This window comes from Phalacrocorax aristotelis, chromosome 5, assembly GCF_949628215.1.
Source record: "Phalacrocorax aristotelis chromosome 5, bGulAri2.1, whole genome shotgun sequence".
In the NCBI taxonomy this organism is placed as follows: Eukaryota; Metazoa; Chordata; class Aves; order Suliformes; family Phalacrocoracidae; genus Phalacrocorax; species Phalacrocorax aristotelis.
Window position 1 is genome coordinate 54070822 of NC_134280.1, and position 18753 is coordinate 54089574.

An 18753-nucleotide genomic window follows, 5' to 3' on the forward strand; every position below is an offset into this window, starting at 1 on the left:
TGCAAGACCCAGCACTTGGCCTTGTTAAACCTCATACAATCGGCCTCAGCCCATCGATCCAGCTTGTCCAGATCCCTCTGCAGACCCTTCCTACCCTTGAGCAGATCGACACTCCTGCCCAAGTTGCTGTCATCTGCAAACTCACTGAGGGTGCACTCAATTCCTTGTCTAGATCATTGATAAAGATATTAAACAAGACTGGCCCAGCTCATGACCAGCTGCCAACTGGATTTAACTCTGTACACCACCACTCTCTGGGCTCAGCCATCCAGCCAGTTTTTTACCCAGCAAGGAGTACACCTGTCCAAGCCATGAGCTGCCAGCTTCTCTAGGAGAATACTGTGGGAAACAGTGTCAAAGGCTTTACTAAAGTCCAGGTAGACAACATCCACAGCCTTTCCCTCATCCATCAGGCAGGTCACCCTGTCATAGAAGGAGATCAGGTTGGTCAGGCAGGACCTGCCTTTCATGAAGCCATGCTGACTGGGCCTGATCCCCTACTTTTCCTGCACATGCTTGGTGAGCTCACTCAAGATTAACTGCTCCATAACCTTCCCCGGTACCGAGGTCAGGCTGACAGGCCTGTAGTTCCCCAGACCCTCCTTCCGGCCCTTCTTGTAGGCGGGCATCACATCGACAAGCCTCCAGTCATCTGGGACCTCCCCTGTTAACCAGGGCTGCTGGTAGATGATGGAGAGTGGCTTGGCGAGCTCATCTGCCAGCTTCCTCAGTACTCTCAGGTAGATCCCATCCGGCCCCGTAGACTTGTGAGTGTCCAGGTGGAGCAGCAGTTGAATCTTGTCATTTCTCCCATTTTCTATAGCTTGAACTATAGGAAATACGGGAAATAGGAAATATAGGAAGTAGAGCTTGTGCTGCACAATCAGGCCAAAATTCTTCAAACAAACAAAAACCACTTTAAAATGCTACAAGGTGCTGGTGTTACCAGTTTGGTTTACATCCCAACATAATTAAGAAAAATATGTGACAAAACTGAGTTCCTATACGGTGCATTAGGAATTTACTATGCCAAGTCAAGCCTTTTTTAATAGTAGTGTACTGATATCAAGGTACGTTCTGGAGGATTGGAGCCAGTGACTGGCTTATAAATCCTGGTTGTTTCTGAGCTCTGACCCTGACTCAATGACTCAGAAGTTTCTTCCTAGTCCCAGGTCATCACCCTCTGTTGAAAGCGCAAGTGGCAGACCCTGATTAATGGTAAATTTTCAGCAGCCATTTAATGGTTACTACTACAAAAAATAAGGGTTTTTACACTTTTGAGAAGTGTAGGAGAAATATTTCACTAATAAGAAATACAGAGTAAAATATGATCAACTTCAGGCTCAGTTTACTGAAAAAAACAGCACAATTTTTAGTACCTCAACGCAAAGAAGAGATTGGCACTGATAGCTTTACGCAAGAGAGCTGATTTTAGGACACAGTGTGTAGCAAGTACCTTTCTTTCCAAAGATGCATTTTCTCTCAAAATTATCAGTTTTATTTTCCAGTTAAGGCAGTGGTTACAGTGTTCATATAATATTTTCATTGACTACAAAGTGACTTGTCACATGCAACCCTCAAAACCTGTTAATTTTGTTCCTCCAGAAGTTCAGCCTTTTTATTTTTCTAGCGATGAGTAATCTTATATTAGAAGAGAGTGTTTCGCCACTGGCTTCACTTCCTCTATCCTTCCCCCAGACACTGCACACATACTCCCTTCTTTGGCCAACTGTCAAGAGAAAGTACAGACACTCTGGAGAACAAATCTTCCTTCGTGCAGATTATATTCTCCTATAAACACCTCAGCGACGGGTATGTAACCTCCAGCAAGACTGCTGCTTAATCTCTGGCAACAAAATAAACAAATTGAAACCAGAAGCTCTGATAAGGGGATTCACAAGAATCTGGGATCTTGGGTACTGTAAATGGGAGGAAGACTCTTTCCATGATTTTTGAAGAATCATGTACCTGAAGAAAGAAACTTTCTTTAATAATGCTGAAATTATTGACCTCTCCTGCCACTATTGTAGTTACAGAGAAATGCTCAAAACAAATCCACTGTGAAGATTCCCATACCTATCCCTGAGCTTATTTAGAACCACCCCTAACATTGTATTTGTTCCAGTCCACAGGGCCCTCAAAGCTAAAGCACAACTTTTAGAAATGTTGAGATACCAAAATGTGCAGGGACTTAGCAAGAAAAGGAGTGAGGGAAGCTCCTCTCTGGAGCTTCCTCAAATATGTTCAAGAACAGTACTTAAGTAGGATGGATCCCACCAAAAAAAAACATGACTTGTAACCACACTTTCACTTGCAGAACACTCTCACAGTTTTCTTAAGCTTGATACTGATACCTTCCTTCATTTTGTTGCCACTAACAGGTATCATAAGTGCTGGAATATTTTTCGCCTCTTATATTTTCTTCAGCTGAGTCATTAGTGTGCCTGAAGATTATTTTGTTAATGTAAAGGACAATTTTGTGTGTTTTTTTTTCTGAAACATAAAGCTAGCTCATTACTGAGTAGAGTATTGAATAGCAAACATGTTAGCATTTCTATACAACACTGCTTACAAGGATGCACAGATGAAGAAAGCATACTTTTCTTTCCCTAGAAGTTTGCTACACTATAGAGCATTAGGGTCCTCCTTATTAAGAGGCCACCAGGAGTGATAAATACATTAAGATCTTCCCAGTGGTCTTCAGTTATTTGGAAAAAGTGCCTTAAGGAGTTGGTTCCCTTTCAGTTAAAAAGCTGCACCTTCAGGAATGAATGCTACGCAAGGCAAGTCAGGATAGCAGACTTGGGAGTCAAAGGTTGGAAAAGTGGCTGAAATTTTCCTTTATCACATTTTTGTTCAGCCAAGTTCTGGTTTTCCTCTTCTCCTTTAGCAGTTTCACGCTCAGCTTTCTGTGTTAAGAACAAGCACAGTCCCCCTGAGCCCACTGAGTGAGTGCAGTGCTGATATAAAATCACTTCATTAAGCACAAATTATTTGTTTAATCAGTCAACCATATTAAGAACATAGGTAGTTATAAGCCACCATTCTGTCCAAAGGGACTATTATTTTTACCCTTAATAATATTTACTTTTGACATCTCTGTGAATGACAATGAAGCGCAGATGAGACAGCTTTTATCGACACTGTTAATCAACCTTGATCTCTCCGGATCATGGAGCAGTGTTTGGTGTAACTTACTAGTAATTTGCAGTCTTTGTGGCCTAAATTATGCCAAGCTCCTAATTTTGTCCTTCAGCTTCCCCACAATCCTGAATATTCATGGCTGAAAATACCATTCCCCTCAGCTCTGTAATTCCACCTGTCCTAGCCCCTTCCTGGTAAATCCCTACAATTAGTTTTGGGAGTAGGACTCCAGAGTGCTGCTCTTTAGTTTTCCATTACAAGGGTGCACGAAGGAGACTCTCCTCCAGATGTCCCTGAAGCCACTCAGGCTTCTTAAGGAAAAAAAAAAAAAACCCAAGGAAAGACATTCATTGTTACCTTTTATGTTCTGAATCGTACCATGAATTTGTTGTAAGTGCTTAAAATTACAGGGCATTACAGGGCAAATATAATGTGAAGATCTGGAGAATTTTAATAGATTAATTGCTCATTATTCTGTTGTCTCCTCTCATCACAAGAACAGTCTCTGTCTTGTTCACTAGCACCTCCTGGAATGCCTTTGATACCTTTATAAAACTTGGCGTGTCACTTTATATCCAGTTGTAGAGCACTACTGCTTCTGAAAGCGTGACCTAAGAGGACCTTGTGGTTCATAAGAACTATGTCATTGCTGCTAGTCTATTTTGTTGGGTGTCAGATCAGTCATGTGCCTCTGACTTTTTAGGGAGAGCAAAAATCTGTTCTGTAACATAGCTACATTTCTTCATGATGTGCCATGTAAGATTTGTGTTCTAATCTTTCACCCTTTGTGAAGAACTATTTGGGTTTGGTTTTTTTTCTCTCAGTGCGCTGCATGGATGGGATTTTTTAAATTAATTTCTAAGAACTAGGTTCAAAACTTGTTTAAATCTGCTTCTCTCCATCTGTGCTCAATCTATGATCCTTGGATCTGGTTTTAAAAAAATTATCTTGGAGGATGAAAAAATCTTGGTCTCATACAATATTTCAGTAAGACTTAGGAATAACTGTGGTGTGTAATTTCTGAAGAGTTTCAAACCTGCTTCCTCTCCCCAACAACTATAAAACACAAAGGAAATTATTTGCATATAAAGAATTTGATCATCTAAACATCATGCTTCTAATGAAACATAAATCAGCTAGAAAGAGCTTACTTAGTTTTTCCTAAAAGAAACAAATCAGTCTGAGTTATTTTTCTATGTAATTAACACTGTTTGCTGTTTCAAGTAAAGGGATCAGAGTTGCCCAAAGCAGTTAAGATTATAGCAACATCAGCAGTTTCTCTGTTTGCTTTACTTTTATTCATTCTGGCATCATCACTAATTTCTAATCAAGTAAGTGTGTTTGAAAGTATGATTCAGGGGAGATTATACACTTCTCCATGCTAAGTGCATAAAGCTAGTTTAACAAAAAGGCTATTGCACACAATGGCATTTTCCTAGTGGGCATAATTGTCTCTGCAGCGAACAAGTGAATGATGTATTTCAGGATGTGTGTTTGGATGACGACGGGCAGATTGGGCATGCTAATAAGCAAGGCTGTTCACCAGCAAGCCTCTTATTCTTGTACATCAGAGGCCTGTGAAGGCAGTAGAAATTGTCTTCTGGTGGCTTTTAATTCTCTCTTTAAAATTTCTAATACTTGAAGTAGACAACCCCTTTGGCAGAACCGAGGATGGGGGTCCTTTGTCCCATTGCCATCTCATTTGCAAACACCATCTTTTCTGATCCAGCCCCAAGAAGCATGAGCAGAGCAATGTACAGAAATCCCGACTGCTCCTTGTCTTGTAATATCCAAAGAATATGTTACTATTTGGGATTGGCAATTCAGTCCAAGATTGATCCAGAGCCTGCTGAAGTCACTGGAAGTCTGTGGTTGCCAAAAGCTACCAACAACTTCAGCATGTCTTGGAGTAAGCCCTTCATGGGCACAGAACTCCCTGGGAAATGGCTTGCTTTATTGGAAAGCAAAACTGATTAAACAACAATTAAACACAACCAGCTATCTGGACCTCCCTCCACAAAAGCTTTGTGGCTTTACAGCCCTACCCCTAGAAGCAGGAATGAGGAAGACGAAGGTCTTTCCTTTTTATCTCATATGGCTCAGCTCAATAGTAATTAGCTTCTGCCTCTGCTTCTGTGGGCCTCCTGCACTGCACAGCTGCAGCAGCCAAACCTTGTTCCCTAGAAAAAATTAGGCAATTATCTCTGGGAATTTATTTCCCAGCAAGAATATTCACATCTCACTTCTCTCCAGTACTTCATCACTAAGAAGGACAGCTCTTGAAGGACTATCCAGATCTCAGTCCAATCTACTGTCATGTTCAATAGCTCATCACTGCAAAAGTTTCATAAATGCACATTTTCCAGATATATCTTCAGTCTGTGTTTCCTCTGGTAATCCCTGCCTGGAATCACAAATTAAGAAATATATCTATTAAAACCCCCTAGTTGGTTTAGAATAATTAGCAAAAAGGCATTTCTTGTTAGGGGAAAAGTGGTCCTCTGGAGTCTGAAGATAGCTGTTTGTCTGCAAGTCTTCCACTATAGTCCTTCCAGTGCAGCTGTCTCACAAAGCAAGAGATATGTGGGCAGTGGGGGATGGAGGAATGAGGTGTTTTTGCAGGCTTCACTAGCACTGATTTGTACCGTCACACTTGGAGCATCATGAGTTTGCCATCTGTGATGGGCACCATTTGGGCAAAGTGTGTCTTTTTTTAAGGGAGTGAACAAATAGTGATGAAATGAAAACCTGATGATCTGCTCGATTTTCCATCTGTATTTTCTTCTAGAAATCTTGAACTTATGTGTCCTTCAGCTTCCTCATTTGAAGAATCTCATCTTTCAACAGCCATTTCCATCCAGAATTACTAGCATTTCGTGTACCATCTAGGGTGCTTTGCCTAATGTTTTCAAAACCAGCTGCAAAGTATAAATCTCTGGCACTTCATATTTTAAAATCACTGTATCTGCTTCCCTACCAATTGTACAAAGTGTTTGAAAAAAGCCCAGCATTTTCTCTACAGTGGAAAAACATTTTAGTCTCTGCTGAAATCCTTCAGGTTTGTTGATGTTCTGCTCAGCCTTACTGTCTTTTACTATCCTGTGTGATACTTGGACAATAGCCAGGCACATATAAATTGCTCCCACTCATGCTCTCTCTGGCAGTTTTATGTGCCTTTCACTACTTTCTAGCAGATATTTTAGGCAGCAATTTATTCCTATCACATTTTTTTCTGCTTATTTTCTTTTTCTTTTTTAAAACCTATGATATCTTTTTGCCTAGAATTTACTTAGAATTTTAGGATCCCTGTGGATCAATGGGTCAGAGACTACAATGGCAAAATCGTGGCTTTCTCTTTAGGCTTGTAGAAGGGAGTAGGAGGCCATAAGAAAGACTCTTATTGCCCAATTTCAATGCTTGCCATGCCAAAGGGCAGAGAGCGGGCATGACTTCAGAGCTGGAAGTGCCCATCTTTGCCTCTGGATGTCTGTACATTGGAGGCAGCACAGAGAGGAGGATTCCCGTGCCAGATAAAAGGGGTGGTACAGATTACTTCTTGACTGGAAAATGCAAGAAACCAGAGACTGAATCTGTGGTGTTCCGAGAAATGTTTCGCTCTTGATTTTTCTCTGATCACCACAACTGTACACGAAATAGATTCTAAATTTTGGACAGATCCATAATCTAGTCTCTATTGACTATCCTGGTTTTTCATTATATTTCTCTTAAAGATTAGAAGAAAGAGCAGAAAGAGGGGAAAAAAATAATTAAATAATTTAAGGGGCTTTTGTCTAAAGGCAGAAAATTTTGCATTATGGATCCAGGCTGAACTTTCCCCTGCAGCCCCCTCAGTTGAAAAATTAGCTTTCACCCGAGAAGAGTTTCTGGCTTGCTGTGAATCATGTCATTCAAATGGCAATCCTAGTGAACACTGCATCATTGGGGGGGTGAGAACATAAAACTGAATCATATCCCACTCCCAGCCCTTGCCACAGACCCCAGCTGCTATACACTTGCATCAGCAGAAATATCTGTGGGGCATTTTGTGGCCTGAGCTGGTAATTGGGCCCAAATGTAACAATGAGCATCAGGCAGTTCTAGTTTAGAGTTGATTAGATCACTGCAAGTACAGCAGATACTTACTACAGCATATTGATATTATTAAGGCATATAAGTGTGTTAGTAGTTTAGCATGTTTTAAAAAAAAATATGGACATAATAATAACAAAAAACCACGGAAGCTCAGTTTTGGGACTTAGTTCTCTATCCCAGCACGTATCATTAAAGCCCATTTGTCATATGTTCATCCAGGTATAAAATGAGCATCAGAGCACATACCAGAGGTATTATCAGGCCTGTCCTCATCCAACTGACCTATTGCATTAAGTTTCTAATGCTCTCTTTGATAGACTGTGAGTCTGTGGTGTCTTCATAGAGGTTGTGGTGATCCTAATGAAGAAAACTGTAATTTTAATTTTACACTTGTATCACATAGTTTGTTGCAATTTTCTCATGTGCCACTACTAAACAAACCTTCCCTTTGCCTTCATAGGTTACACAAATGGACCAGAAACTGAACCTCATTACAGATATGCTACATCATCTGGTTTCCCGTCAGCAGGGGGATCAAGGGAACAACAGGTCATCTCAAAGAGGCAGCAATGTCAATTCAGATCTTTTCCTCCCTAATAACACCCTGCCGACATATGAGCAACTGACAGTACCAAGAGGAAACGAAGATGATATATCCTGATGTGGTATAAGTCCTGGTTGGGTTCTTCCCACCTTCCTCCTTTGAATGGGACTGAATATTGAGAACCAGGAAGGAATTAAGTTCATCAGCCGTCCAAGAAAACATGCAACTACTGTATCTATACCACTAGTCTCAAATACGCTCTTCTAAAGCCACTCGTTAATAGCCAAAGGATTGCCAGGCTGCCTTGTCCCAGGCAAAACTTAGTGAAGCTCCACATTGATTTCGTTCATGAACAAAATATCACAACTCGTTATTTCTCCAAAAGACCAAAATGATGCAAAGACAGGCAAAATGGCAAGGGTTTGGAGCTCCTTCAATAATAATAATAGTAATAATAATATTCTAATAATACTTGAACTTAGATGGAAAAAGTGCATTCTGTTTGTGAATCTGCAGATAGCAATATATTTCTACTACTAAGGTTTTTAAAACAAACCAGGATAACTTATGTTGGTTTTATTGTATAAACATACACTAACATTCTAGAGAATGACAAACCACATACGGAATGATTTTCATTTTCTGTTTTATTTTAATGTTGCTACATAAACAGTTATCAGATAATGACCAGGTTTTTAAAATCTGTTTTTCTTCAGGGAGGAACTAATCCTTAATCTGGAACAATACTATTTATAGTGGAAAGTGCTATAGATTTTTTTTAAGATATCAGTTTTTCATGGGGAGACAATAAACTATTACATAGAAAAAAATTATTCTGCTTTCTAGAAAATTGTTGCCAAAGACTTTATGTATCAATAGAAAATACAGTGGTCTGAACGTACTTGTCCTGAAATAGCTTTTTAAAAAGAAGGCCCACTACTTCTTAAATCTACTGGGTTTTAACTTACAGGCACCAAGAATAGTACAAGAGGCTGAAGTGACTGGACTTGCTGGTCGAGTGCTTGAGCTGGCCACTTACTGAGCATTCATAATCCTCACAGAAATCGAGGCCCCAGTTCAGGAAAGCATCTCTCATCCAGACAGCATATATGACAATTTGAATAGTTTCCTGAATAATGTATTGAGAAATTCAACTCCCAACAAGAGTCATTTGGTATTGAAAAGTGCCAGGTCTCATTCAGAGGACCGAGGGCCTCAGCTACAACCCACAGCATTGAACCACATTACCCCACATGACAGTTGCAATAAAGCCAGCACTGTTTGGCTCGGTGTGATTTTTCACATACACAACATGAGAAGGATTTGGGCTTTGATTAATAAGGTTGAAACTCAACCCTTTCAGATAGTCAGCACCTGTACCACAATAGCCCTGCTTTGAATGTGGAACATCTTTAAAGATGACAGCGTGTCAGGAAAAGCTATTTAGTCCAATGTGGTGGTGGTGGTGGTAGCCCATACCACTGGCAAAAGAGGGAGATGTAGTCAGATTTATCAGCTCTTGCACTTTGAGCATCATGCACATCCAGTGCATCCTCTTCCCCTCACTGCAGAGCCTGCACCCCACGGTGGTCTCTCTCCCTCTCCTGGAAAACCAGTGCCCTAAAGCCTCATAACTTTGCACAGCAGTTAATGTCACCAGTCTTTAATATCTTTGAGCAGTCTGAAATACTGATGTGTAATGAACTGAGATTGCAGGGAACCTTCTCATAATGCTGCTTATATTCTGGGCTTTCTTTTCAACATTTCATCTCTTTCACTTGGACTGCAGAGAAAAGTATGCTGTATTTAACTTTACAGATTGTGTTAGAATTATCCAGCCTCACTGACGTACAGTAGAAAAATGTTAAGGGTGTAGAAATCTACAGGCATAAACAGGAATTGTATCTGGGCATTATGTTTTATAGAAATCAAAATTATTGTCATGATTTTGAACATTTTTTAAAATGAGATTCACTATGTAATTTCAGGTTATCAATCAGCCTGTTAATTTCCTAATAAAATACAGGACAAGAGTGCCATGTCTTTTGGTTATTCTAAAATCCAGACACTTGATACACACAGGAAAGCTGTTGGCTTTGCTTTTTTCTCTTAGCCCACTGTACAGTATGCCGATGCTTTATTTGCAATGCAGGACTGGAAACCTTCTGCTGATTCTTTACTAGAAAATAAAAGAAAGCAGGACTTAATCGGCTGGGGTGGCCTTGGGGGAAAATGCACGTCCTGTAGCCCTTGCTGAAAGAGCCAGGTCTATGCATTTCTAGGGGCATTGCGTTAACCAGAAAAAGCATCCAGTCCTACCTGTTTATTCCCAAGACCATACCTACATTTTCTGTTTGGCAGCTAATCTTGGTGATAACAGTTTGGCATAGCAAACATTTCATGCGAAAGATAATTTCTCCTTCTTGATGTATCAGTTGGTCTACATCCATCCAAAAATCACTGTTACCAGGATACTGGGAATAACCGGGTTTTACAGATTCTCAAGGCTGGTGGCAAGTTGTTGTGAGGTCGGTGATTCCTCACCTGGGTCCAGCTGATCCTTTCAGAAAGAGCAACAGCTCTGAGACCTGCTACTTCAAATCTGATAATCCACCTTGCCCTAAGAAAAAGAAGAATATCCATTTTCCCAGCTGAAGATGGATGTCGTAAAATGAGCCATCCAAATTTGCTGTGCAGCTGCCTGGAGCTAGCCATCCCCAAGTGCTCACCGGAGATAGGTCTGACCTCTCTGCTCGGAGGACTGGACTGGATTTTTCTCACCTGCTGGGGCTTCATACCTCAACGACTTCTCCTGGAAGTAGGTACCTCATCATTTTTCTTTCACAGAGCATTGTGGAACGTCAGCAGCAGGAAGATGAACTGAACAGTTCAACACTGGACCAGCCTGAAGGAACCAGCATGCAGTGAGTACGTGTTCTGCTGAAACCTTATCTGCTGGTGTCTGCTGTTCATCCAAACTGTCCAGAGTGGGTTTTTTTAAGTGGGTAGGAAAAGTTTGGAAATAGTTTGAAGGGGAGCAAAGGAAACTGTAAGGTAGGCAAATCCTTGGCTTTATAATTTTCTAGCCCGTTTTTGTAAACTGTGTTAAAGTAAAAGCATCTGAGGCTGCAGAAAGGAGTCTGTTAGAGCAGCACAATAGCAGTTTGCATTTCAAGACTCATGTAAGCTAGGTCTGGACCTCCATCCCTGCCTAAAAAAATAAAGGTCAGCTAAAAAAAAGTCATCTTAAAAAAATGTGAGTTGGCTCAGCTTCCCCAGCCTCCCAGGGTCTGGGTGCTATGCCAGATACAGAAGGAAGGAAGCCAGTGAATAGGACAGGAGGAGAAAGATGGGGTGCCTGGAAGCTCACCCTGTCTCAGTCCACAACAGAGGCAGACAACTGTGCAAGTTTGCAAAAAGAAAGATTAATGTGGGGAGGGAGAGCGTGTGTGCAAGGGAGGAGGTTTGGAAGATGAGCAAAAGCATGGGCTCCTGGTTAGGGGGCTGTGTTGGGATTCAAGAGACAGAAGCACTATGTCTGGCATCAGCAGTAATCTACAGTGTGACCTCAGGGAGCGTCATTTCACCTGTCGGGCCACATCTGTTGCCCTCTGTCCTCCGCTCAGCCCATTTGCATATTTAGACCACAAATTCTTCAGGACAGGGACGGCCCCTTTCTGTATGTTTGCTCAGTACCTAGCACAAAGGGACCTGCACTCTGGAGACCTGAGGTACCACTCTCATAGAAATAATTACTCGGGAGGTAAAAGCCACCCTCAAGCCCTGTTATATGCAAAGCCTTTATTATTCTGAGCTCACGGAGTTTCAGAGTTGGAAGTGCCTGCTGCCAAACTGACAATTAGAGGATGTTGGGTTTTAGATCCCTTTTGGCATAGTACTTTACAAAATAAGATTAGGAGTCTGGCCATCACTCACTTTCACTCTTGTATTTTAAAGCAGGTTCATTTCAAATAATGCAATGGGGCAGCGCTATGCGAGATTAGCTGAGGCAGAAATCTTTGAATGTCAGCAGATTAAATACCCATTTAAATGCAGCAAGTTAAGGGCTGTTGTTGCTAGCAGACACCTCTGGGCTGATTTATCACCCATCACTTCTGAGGAAGGTAGAAATATTCCAGGGCACTGAGCTGAAAAGGTCTGGGCAAGAAACAAATTGCTTTTTGAAATATAAAAAAGTAAAATACAATAAGATTTTTTTTTTCTGGGAGTTTAAAGGAGAAAAGATAAAAACAGTTTTAAGCTAATCCTCATGTACCCTGCTGAGATGGGTATTACTGTTCTCATTTTACTGATGGGATGGTGGCTTGGGAAAAGGAGGGGCTTTGAGAAGAAAAGGAAAAGATTAAAGGTCTGATGCAACTTCCATTTATGTCCTACTCCTGTGAAAACATACTGTGTGCTTCATCTATGCACTACTTAGTCCGTGCAGGTCAATGCATGGACTTGCTTTGCTTACTTGCAAAGGTAAGCCTTTGCAAGTTCAAAATGTGCAGTAAAGACACCTTTCCGTGGCCTTTTAGTGGAAGCTGGGCTCAGCTGCGTGTGCGGCATTGCTTTCCTCATGGTCACAGAGCCATGTGAATTCACAAATTTCTGTTTCCGACTGCTGTTTTCAAATCATCAGTTTATAACACTCTTGCATGCAAAAACAATTAGAGTCATTCCTTTCCACTTCACCAATATGAATTTCCTTACCTACCACACTCGAACACACGCAACGCAATGTTTGTGCATATAGTGCAAAGGCTTTTTAAATGCCCTCCAACGTCATTTAGAACAGCTTGTGTAACGTTTTACATCCTGGGCTGCCACAGCAGTGGCAGCTGTGATGAAGGTGCATGAAAGGCAGCGGGTTCTTACATCGGTGCGATGTGGAGGTGACATTTAGCTACGTCCCAAGAAGGATTCACTCCCATGCAATAACCAAAAGTTTTTAAGTTCAAATTGAAAATAGCAAGTAATTCTGTGAACACTGGCTTTTTTCTGTCTTGTCCATGGGCTGGCTTTGATATCTAAGGGGTGTAAATTTCAGATGAAATTTTGGGGGGTTTTTTGCAGTTGCAATGTAGAGTCGGTTTGTTTTCTGTGTCATTCCCCTGGTGCCCAATGAGATGTGCATACACGCTCAGCCTTTCCTCAGCAAGGATCTTGATACCAGGGCCCTCTCTCTTCTACTTCAGTGCCTATTTTTACTCAACTTATAAGAACTTAATTATTTTGTAGACCTCTACCCTTCTGTCAAGTTTAGTTGAACAAGGTCGATGGGTTCAAAAGTTATTAGGAGAAGGCAAAACAAACACAGCATGAGTGCATTAACCTTGTTTCCACAGGAACTAGGCTAAAAGTCCTGTCTCCCCACCCAAACCGAGAGGTCTGGAAGAGATGTGACTCCACACTGTGATACAGAAGACAACCTCTAACTCCTGGCATGAGGAGGAGACTTGCAGGAGACACGTTCTTGGGAGTTGGTGGCTCCTGCAAGGCTTGGTGCACCTTGCCTTTGGATCAGCTATTGAAAGATCCTGCAAAAATAGCGTTTTTCTTATATTTCGCCCAATGACAGCGACCTAAAAGTGAATACGACAAAATGCTTGGCACCACAACAAAGAAAATGCAGGTGTTGGATAGGCGTATTATGAAACATGTCCATGCGCGTTATTGTAATACAGTGTGGTGTCCGGTGAAAAGACGTCTACATCACTGGCGAGGGAGCGCTGCTGAGGAAGGGCTGGCCTGAAAGAGATGGCATTGTCCAAGTTCACATCGCTCCCACATGGGCTGGGAACCGCTGCCTGTGGGGAGAGGCTTCCCGGGGGTCTGACATGAGGCATTATGCTCTCTGCCTGTGGATTTGCGCCTAAGAAGAACAGATCTATGAAGCCGGTCTTGAAACCATCTTGGAGCTGCGTTTGCTTCAGAGCTAGCATTGCTCTGGCGAGCTGCCCAGGGATTTAGGCTCTGTTAATCCAAGCTTGGCTCTCCATGGCAGACACCCATGGAACAAAGGAAATAAAGCTTCCACGACCCCGTCAACTTGCTGGTCAATAACTCAGCCAGGTGCAGAAAGTGGGTTAGGCAGCCTTCAGCAAGCTCTCTGGATTCAGAGAGGGGCAAATCCCTGGTGGGGGTGAGCAGACAAATCTTTAGAGATTTTCTTACCATAATTTCCCAAGCCTGGGAGCATCACGCTTCAAGCCCCTGGAGTCTTTACATTTCACACAATCTTTAAAGCCAGCTGTGCTGAAATGCATTGCTGCTGCTTTCTGTGCTGGCAATCTTATAAAGAAAAATAAGAAGCCAAGGAGGAAAATAAATGCAAATTTCTGTTCTGCTGTATGTTATATCCTCAGGAGTATATTGATCATTAATTTGTAAAGGTTAATATGTTAGACAGAGTTGTTACAAGCACTACCAGTGCTGTAAGAATGATAATCGCATTAGGATTACTAGCAGCTTGTGAGATGCTATCATCTGCAACTGCATTGCCTCATAATTTGTTAGTCTTAATGATTCACTAATGGCGTTATTAACTAAGCTGTCTATAAATGGAACCTAAATGTAAATGTGATTCAGATTTTACTGCTTTTGCATCCTTGGCCCGTATTCTGCATGTAAATCATCTGCTTTGATTCTGTCCCTTTTCCTTGATTTCCCTAGGGATTTCCGTCTAAGTGTTAATTGAAACACTGGATGTGGGTTTGATGGGCAGAGGGATACATGCCCTTCAGATCACTTTTGGGAGCCATCAGGTAAGAGTTACCCACAGGAGGACTGATCACAACTGCACAAGGGAGATTTCTGCAAGCCACAACATCTTTTAAATCATAGTTTGTCTTTTAAAATCTGAATGACAGAAGATGTGCTTACCCTGCTGAAGCCCTCCTCTGCCTGTGCTGCAGGAGCTGCGGACTCACAGCCAGTACGACATATGCTTGCTTGCAGCCCTTATAGAGTGGATTTTAAATAACACGTTTTCTTAAATGGTTGCAAATGTTTCTCTGTTATTTCAGTCGGCAATCAAGTAAGCATTTCATTTCCCATTTATTTTCTCTCCTGTGCTGCAAGGCGGGGGATCCTCAGCAGCCACAGGACAGAAACCAGAAGCAAGGGAGCAGAAAGGTGCACCAGAAGACAGGACCTGTCATTAAGCAAAAAGTACTGCCCCAGGCACACACATTTCAGTCTGTTTCTTGCAAATTGAGCATCTCTTGTACTACCCTGTTTTGACCTCTTGCACCCAAGTGCTAAGCCTTAATACACCTTTGAAGTACCCTGAAGTGTCCTGAACCTTAATTTCCATCTGGGTCTCCCACTCCCACTAGTCGATTCAGGCCTTGATCCAAAGCTGGCGGAAGGCAGCAAGGCTTTTGGCTGCCTCTGGTGGCACTTGGGATGGGCCCCCGGGATGTTTCCTTGTGCCTGCGCCTCTCAGGCACGTTAGTCACTGGTCCTTGGCATTGCACTGCCTGTGATTAACATTTCCTTCCTACGCCAGTCCTTCAGACCACCACTTCGACTCTGACTTTTTGTTGTCCTCCTTCCCCCCTTCCCCGGCTGAAGGGGAGAACAATTCCTGGAAAAGAAAAATGCTCTTTCCCCCACATTGCTGAAACCTTTGCAGGGAGCTTCAGGGAGGAGCGAGGAGACTTTGGAGAACATATGGCTAAAAGCATTTGGGGGTTTTCAGATGGTAAATGACCGATGAGGTCTCAAAGGGGTTTTATTTATAAATGATAGACTCCTGAGAGAGAAATAATTGCTGCTCTCCCAGGCGTAAAAAAGCAATTCACCTGACATAAAACCCAGGGATAAAATTAGCTAAATGAAAGCTAGATATGGTAACTGTATTAAGCTCCCCCCCCACCCCCCACCCCCCCGCTGAATGGTGAATCATTTTAATTTTGTTTTCCCCTCCTTTCTTGGAAGAAGAAAAAAAAAGCCAAAGCCAAAGCAGTGCCTTGGGTCTGAAAGAACAGATGGTGCCCTGGGCGGCCCTCCGGAGCACTCTGCAGCGTGCATTCCTCCACTCCGCCGCTCAGATAACTGAGTTATACAGCACACGACCATCTGGTGTATGACACATCTTGTGTCCCCCGGACAATGCCCCGGCAAACCTCGTCAGGGGAGAGGTTAGTTTCTAGGGTAACAGCAGCATGTGCAGCTCCAGGCCTTATTGAGATTCAGGGCTCCTCACTTGTCCCTATTCTTCTCCTCCCTATTGTTGTCACTTGAGCTTTTGCTGCTTGGTTACTCTGAGACTGACAATATCCATCAGTATTTTGTCCCCAGCCCAGAAACCATTGTCTCCAAATTTTGTTTCATTATTTACGTTTTCAATATCCAATGGTTGGCTGAAGCATCTGCTGTAGAGTGATAAGGCAAGTGCCTATTGAGGAGGACGGCGCTGCTGCCTGACAACGATGGTTTGAATTATTTAGGTTGTGGTTGGCCAAGCCTTTGCAAAAGCCAGGGTATCTGTGAAGCACTGAGGTGACTTTATTTATTTGTCTGCTTCAGTTTTTTTAGGTGCTCACATGTTATAATTCAAACCAAAAAAAAAAACATCTTAAAGCCTCTATAGATAAGTCACCGTTGAAGAAGTAGGTCTGCTCATTGACTGGAGGTCTCTGGATTTTTCCTTGCTGGGAGCTATTTGGAAAAAATAATGGGTTTCACCTTCCTTTTGGATTTCTAAGGGGTTTCTTCTCAAGTTACTTATTTTTGAGTGCCTATATTCTCCATTTATTTAAAGAGCCAAGGTCTGGACTATAACCATGAGCAAGCAAGGGACTACTTCTAGTACTCTAAAATTCAGTTTTAGCAATGTAAGTCAGATGGTTTCATCAGCAAAAAGAAGTAGTAGATAGATGTTTTCTCCATCAGTGAAAGACATATGCCCCACCAACTCCTTTACTCTGTTGCAGAACAATAATATTAGTAGCATTACCTTCCTCAGATATCTGTAGTTGTCGCAGCTAGCCAAAATCCCCCAAGCTTCATCTTATATCTGCATGGAGTAGACTGTTCATTCAATGGACTTGAAAATATGTGTTTAAAAATTAAAACCTCAAGCATGAGGTTTAAATAAGTATTAAAAACACACAATTAAGGAAATACCAGTCATGTCTAAGCACAAACATGCTGAACTGCAGGTCTCAGTGCTTCCCTCAGTCAAGGTAGGAGTAACTTTAAAATACTGCATTGTATCTCAGGTTAAGGTCAAGTATTAGAAAACCAGCAGTAACAGTTAAAAGAGGTCCTGTATCTATGTATCAAATAATAATAACGTATATATCTATGGTGATATTGTGGAAAGTTTGTTACAATGTCAAATCTGATTCATTATTTTCACTCATTTATAACTTCCTGGAGATTTTACTTTCAAAGAAAAAATTTTAAAATATATATATGACCTAAAGGCAATTTTTAAAAAGATTTGCCTAAAATGTTTCAAACCTACTATGAGGAAAAAAGAAAACAAACTTTAGGGTTTTCCCAGCATGAAACAACTTTTGTTTTGTAGACCTCAGAGCTAGTGGCACAAAATGACAATGAGATGTAACCCTGAGCCAGAAGACTGTTCTTGAATATTCTCATGAAATTCAATTTTGGTTTGCACCATGTTTCGCCCTGACCTGTTCATTAGGTGTGCCATGGCACTAAGTGTATTTACTTCATCACATGCTTGAGAAGGCATGTGATCATAAAAGTATAGACCACTCTAGAGTGGTCTGCAAGAGGAGATAAAGCTGATTGTGAGCAAGGCTTGCTTAGCCGGGTTTTGCTTGGCAGCTTTCAATGGTGAGGAGGAGGAGCTGGATGTACCCTCGCTTTGTTATAGCTTTGGACAGAGTTCCTAGTTTTCTGTCTAACTACTGAAAGTTATCATCAGTTTGCTCCACCAGGGTCTCTGCCTTATCTTCATAGGTGCAAAGCCCTTCATCCTGGCCAACACAGCAGGGCCAGCTGGGGAGGTACAGGCAAAGTACCTGGGATTGTGGTATTTGTGAGTGTGCAAGAAAGGTCCATACGTTGATACCATATAGATTGGAAACTGGGTCTCAGTTGTGCCAACCCTTCTCCCCATCTTGCAGCTCTCTCCACCTCCCCTCTTCCAACCTCAGAGATGGGGTGCTGCAGCCCTGAGGTCCCTCAGCATCTCTCCAGCTTCAGAACATGAGAACAACTGAAAGTGAACCAAAGCAGGCAGTCCCTTCCTGCAAAAGGTACTCTTGGTCTGAGAATAGTACCAGGTGAGGTATTTCTTTATAAATTTTGGGGGTCCTGGTGGACAGGAAGCTCAACATGAGCTAACAGTGTGCTGCTGCGGCCGGGAAGGCCAACAGGATGCTGGGTTGCATCAAAAAGGGCATCGCCAGCAGAGAGAAAGAAGTCATTATCCTGCTCTACTCAGCGCGTGTCAGGCCACACCTGGAGCGCTGTGTACAGTTCTGGTCCCTGCTCTACAAAACAGGATGTGGACAGGCTGGAAGGGGTCCAGAGAAGGGCCACCAAGATGATCAAAGGACTGGGAAGCTGCCATATGAGGATAGGCTGGGAGAACTGGGTTTGTTCAGCCGTGAGAAAAGGAGGCTCAGAGGGGATCTCATCACCATGTACCAGTACTTAAGGGGCAGCTACAAAGAAGACTGAGACTCCCTTTTTACATGGAGTCCCATGGAGAGGACAAGGGGGAATGGACACAAGTTGCTCTTGGGGAGATTCCAATTGGACATGAGAAGAAAATTTTTCACAGTGAGGACAGTCAACCATTGGAATGATCTCCCCAGGGAAGTGGTTGACTCGGCCACGTTGACACTTTGAAGATTCGGCTGGACAGGGTGCTGGGCCATCTTGTCTAGACTGTGCTCTTCCCAGAAAGGTTGGACTAGATGATCCCTGAGGTCCCTTCCAACCTGTGATTCTGTGATTCTGTGAAACGATTCTGCCTT

The 18753-nt window shown here is 42.3% G+C and overlaps 1 protein-coding gene across 2 annotated transcripts in view; it reads left to right on the top strand.

The window, feature by feature from the left end:
* Positions 1-9813, top strand: part of KCNQ1 (potassium voltage-gated channel subfamily Q member 1) — a 380915-nt gene extending 371102 nt beyond the window's left edge. For both annotated transcript variants that reach the window (XM_075094586.1, XM_075094587.1), the window contains one exon: positions 7697-9813. In XM_075094586.1, the coding sequence (XP_074950687.1) occupies positions 7697-7897 (201 nt within the window). In that variant the 3' untranslated portion in view covers positions 7898-9813. The remainder of the gene's footprint in view (positions 1-7696) is intronic.
* The last annotated feature ends 8940 nt before the right edge of the window (positions 9814-18753 follow it).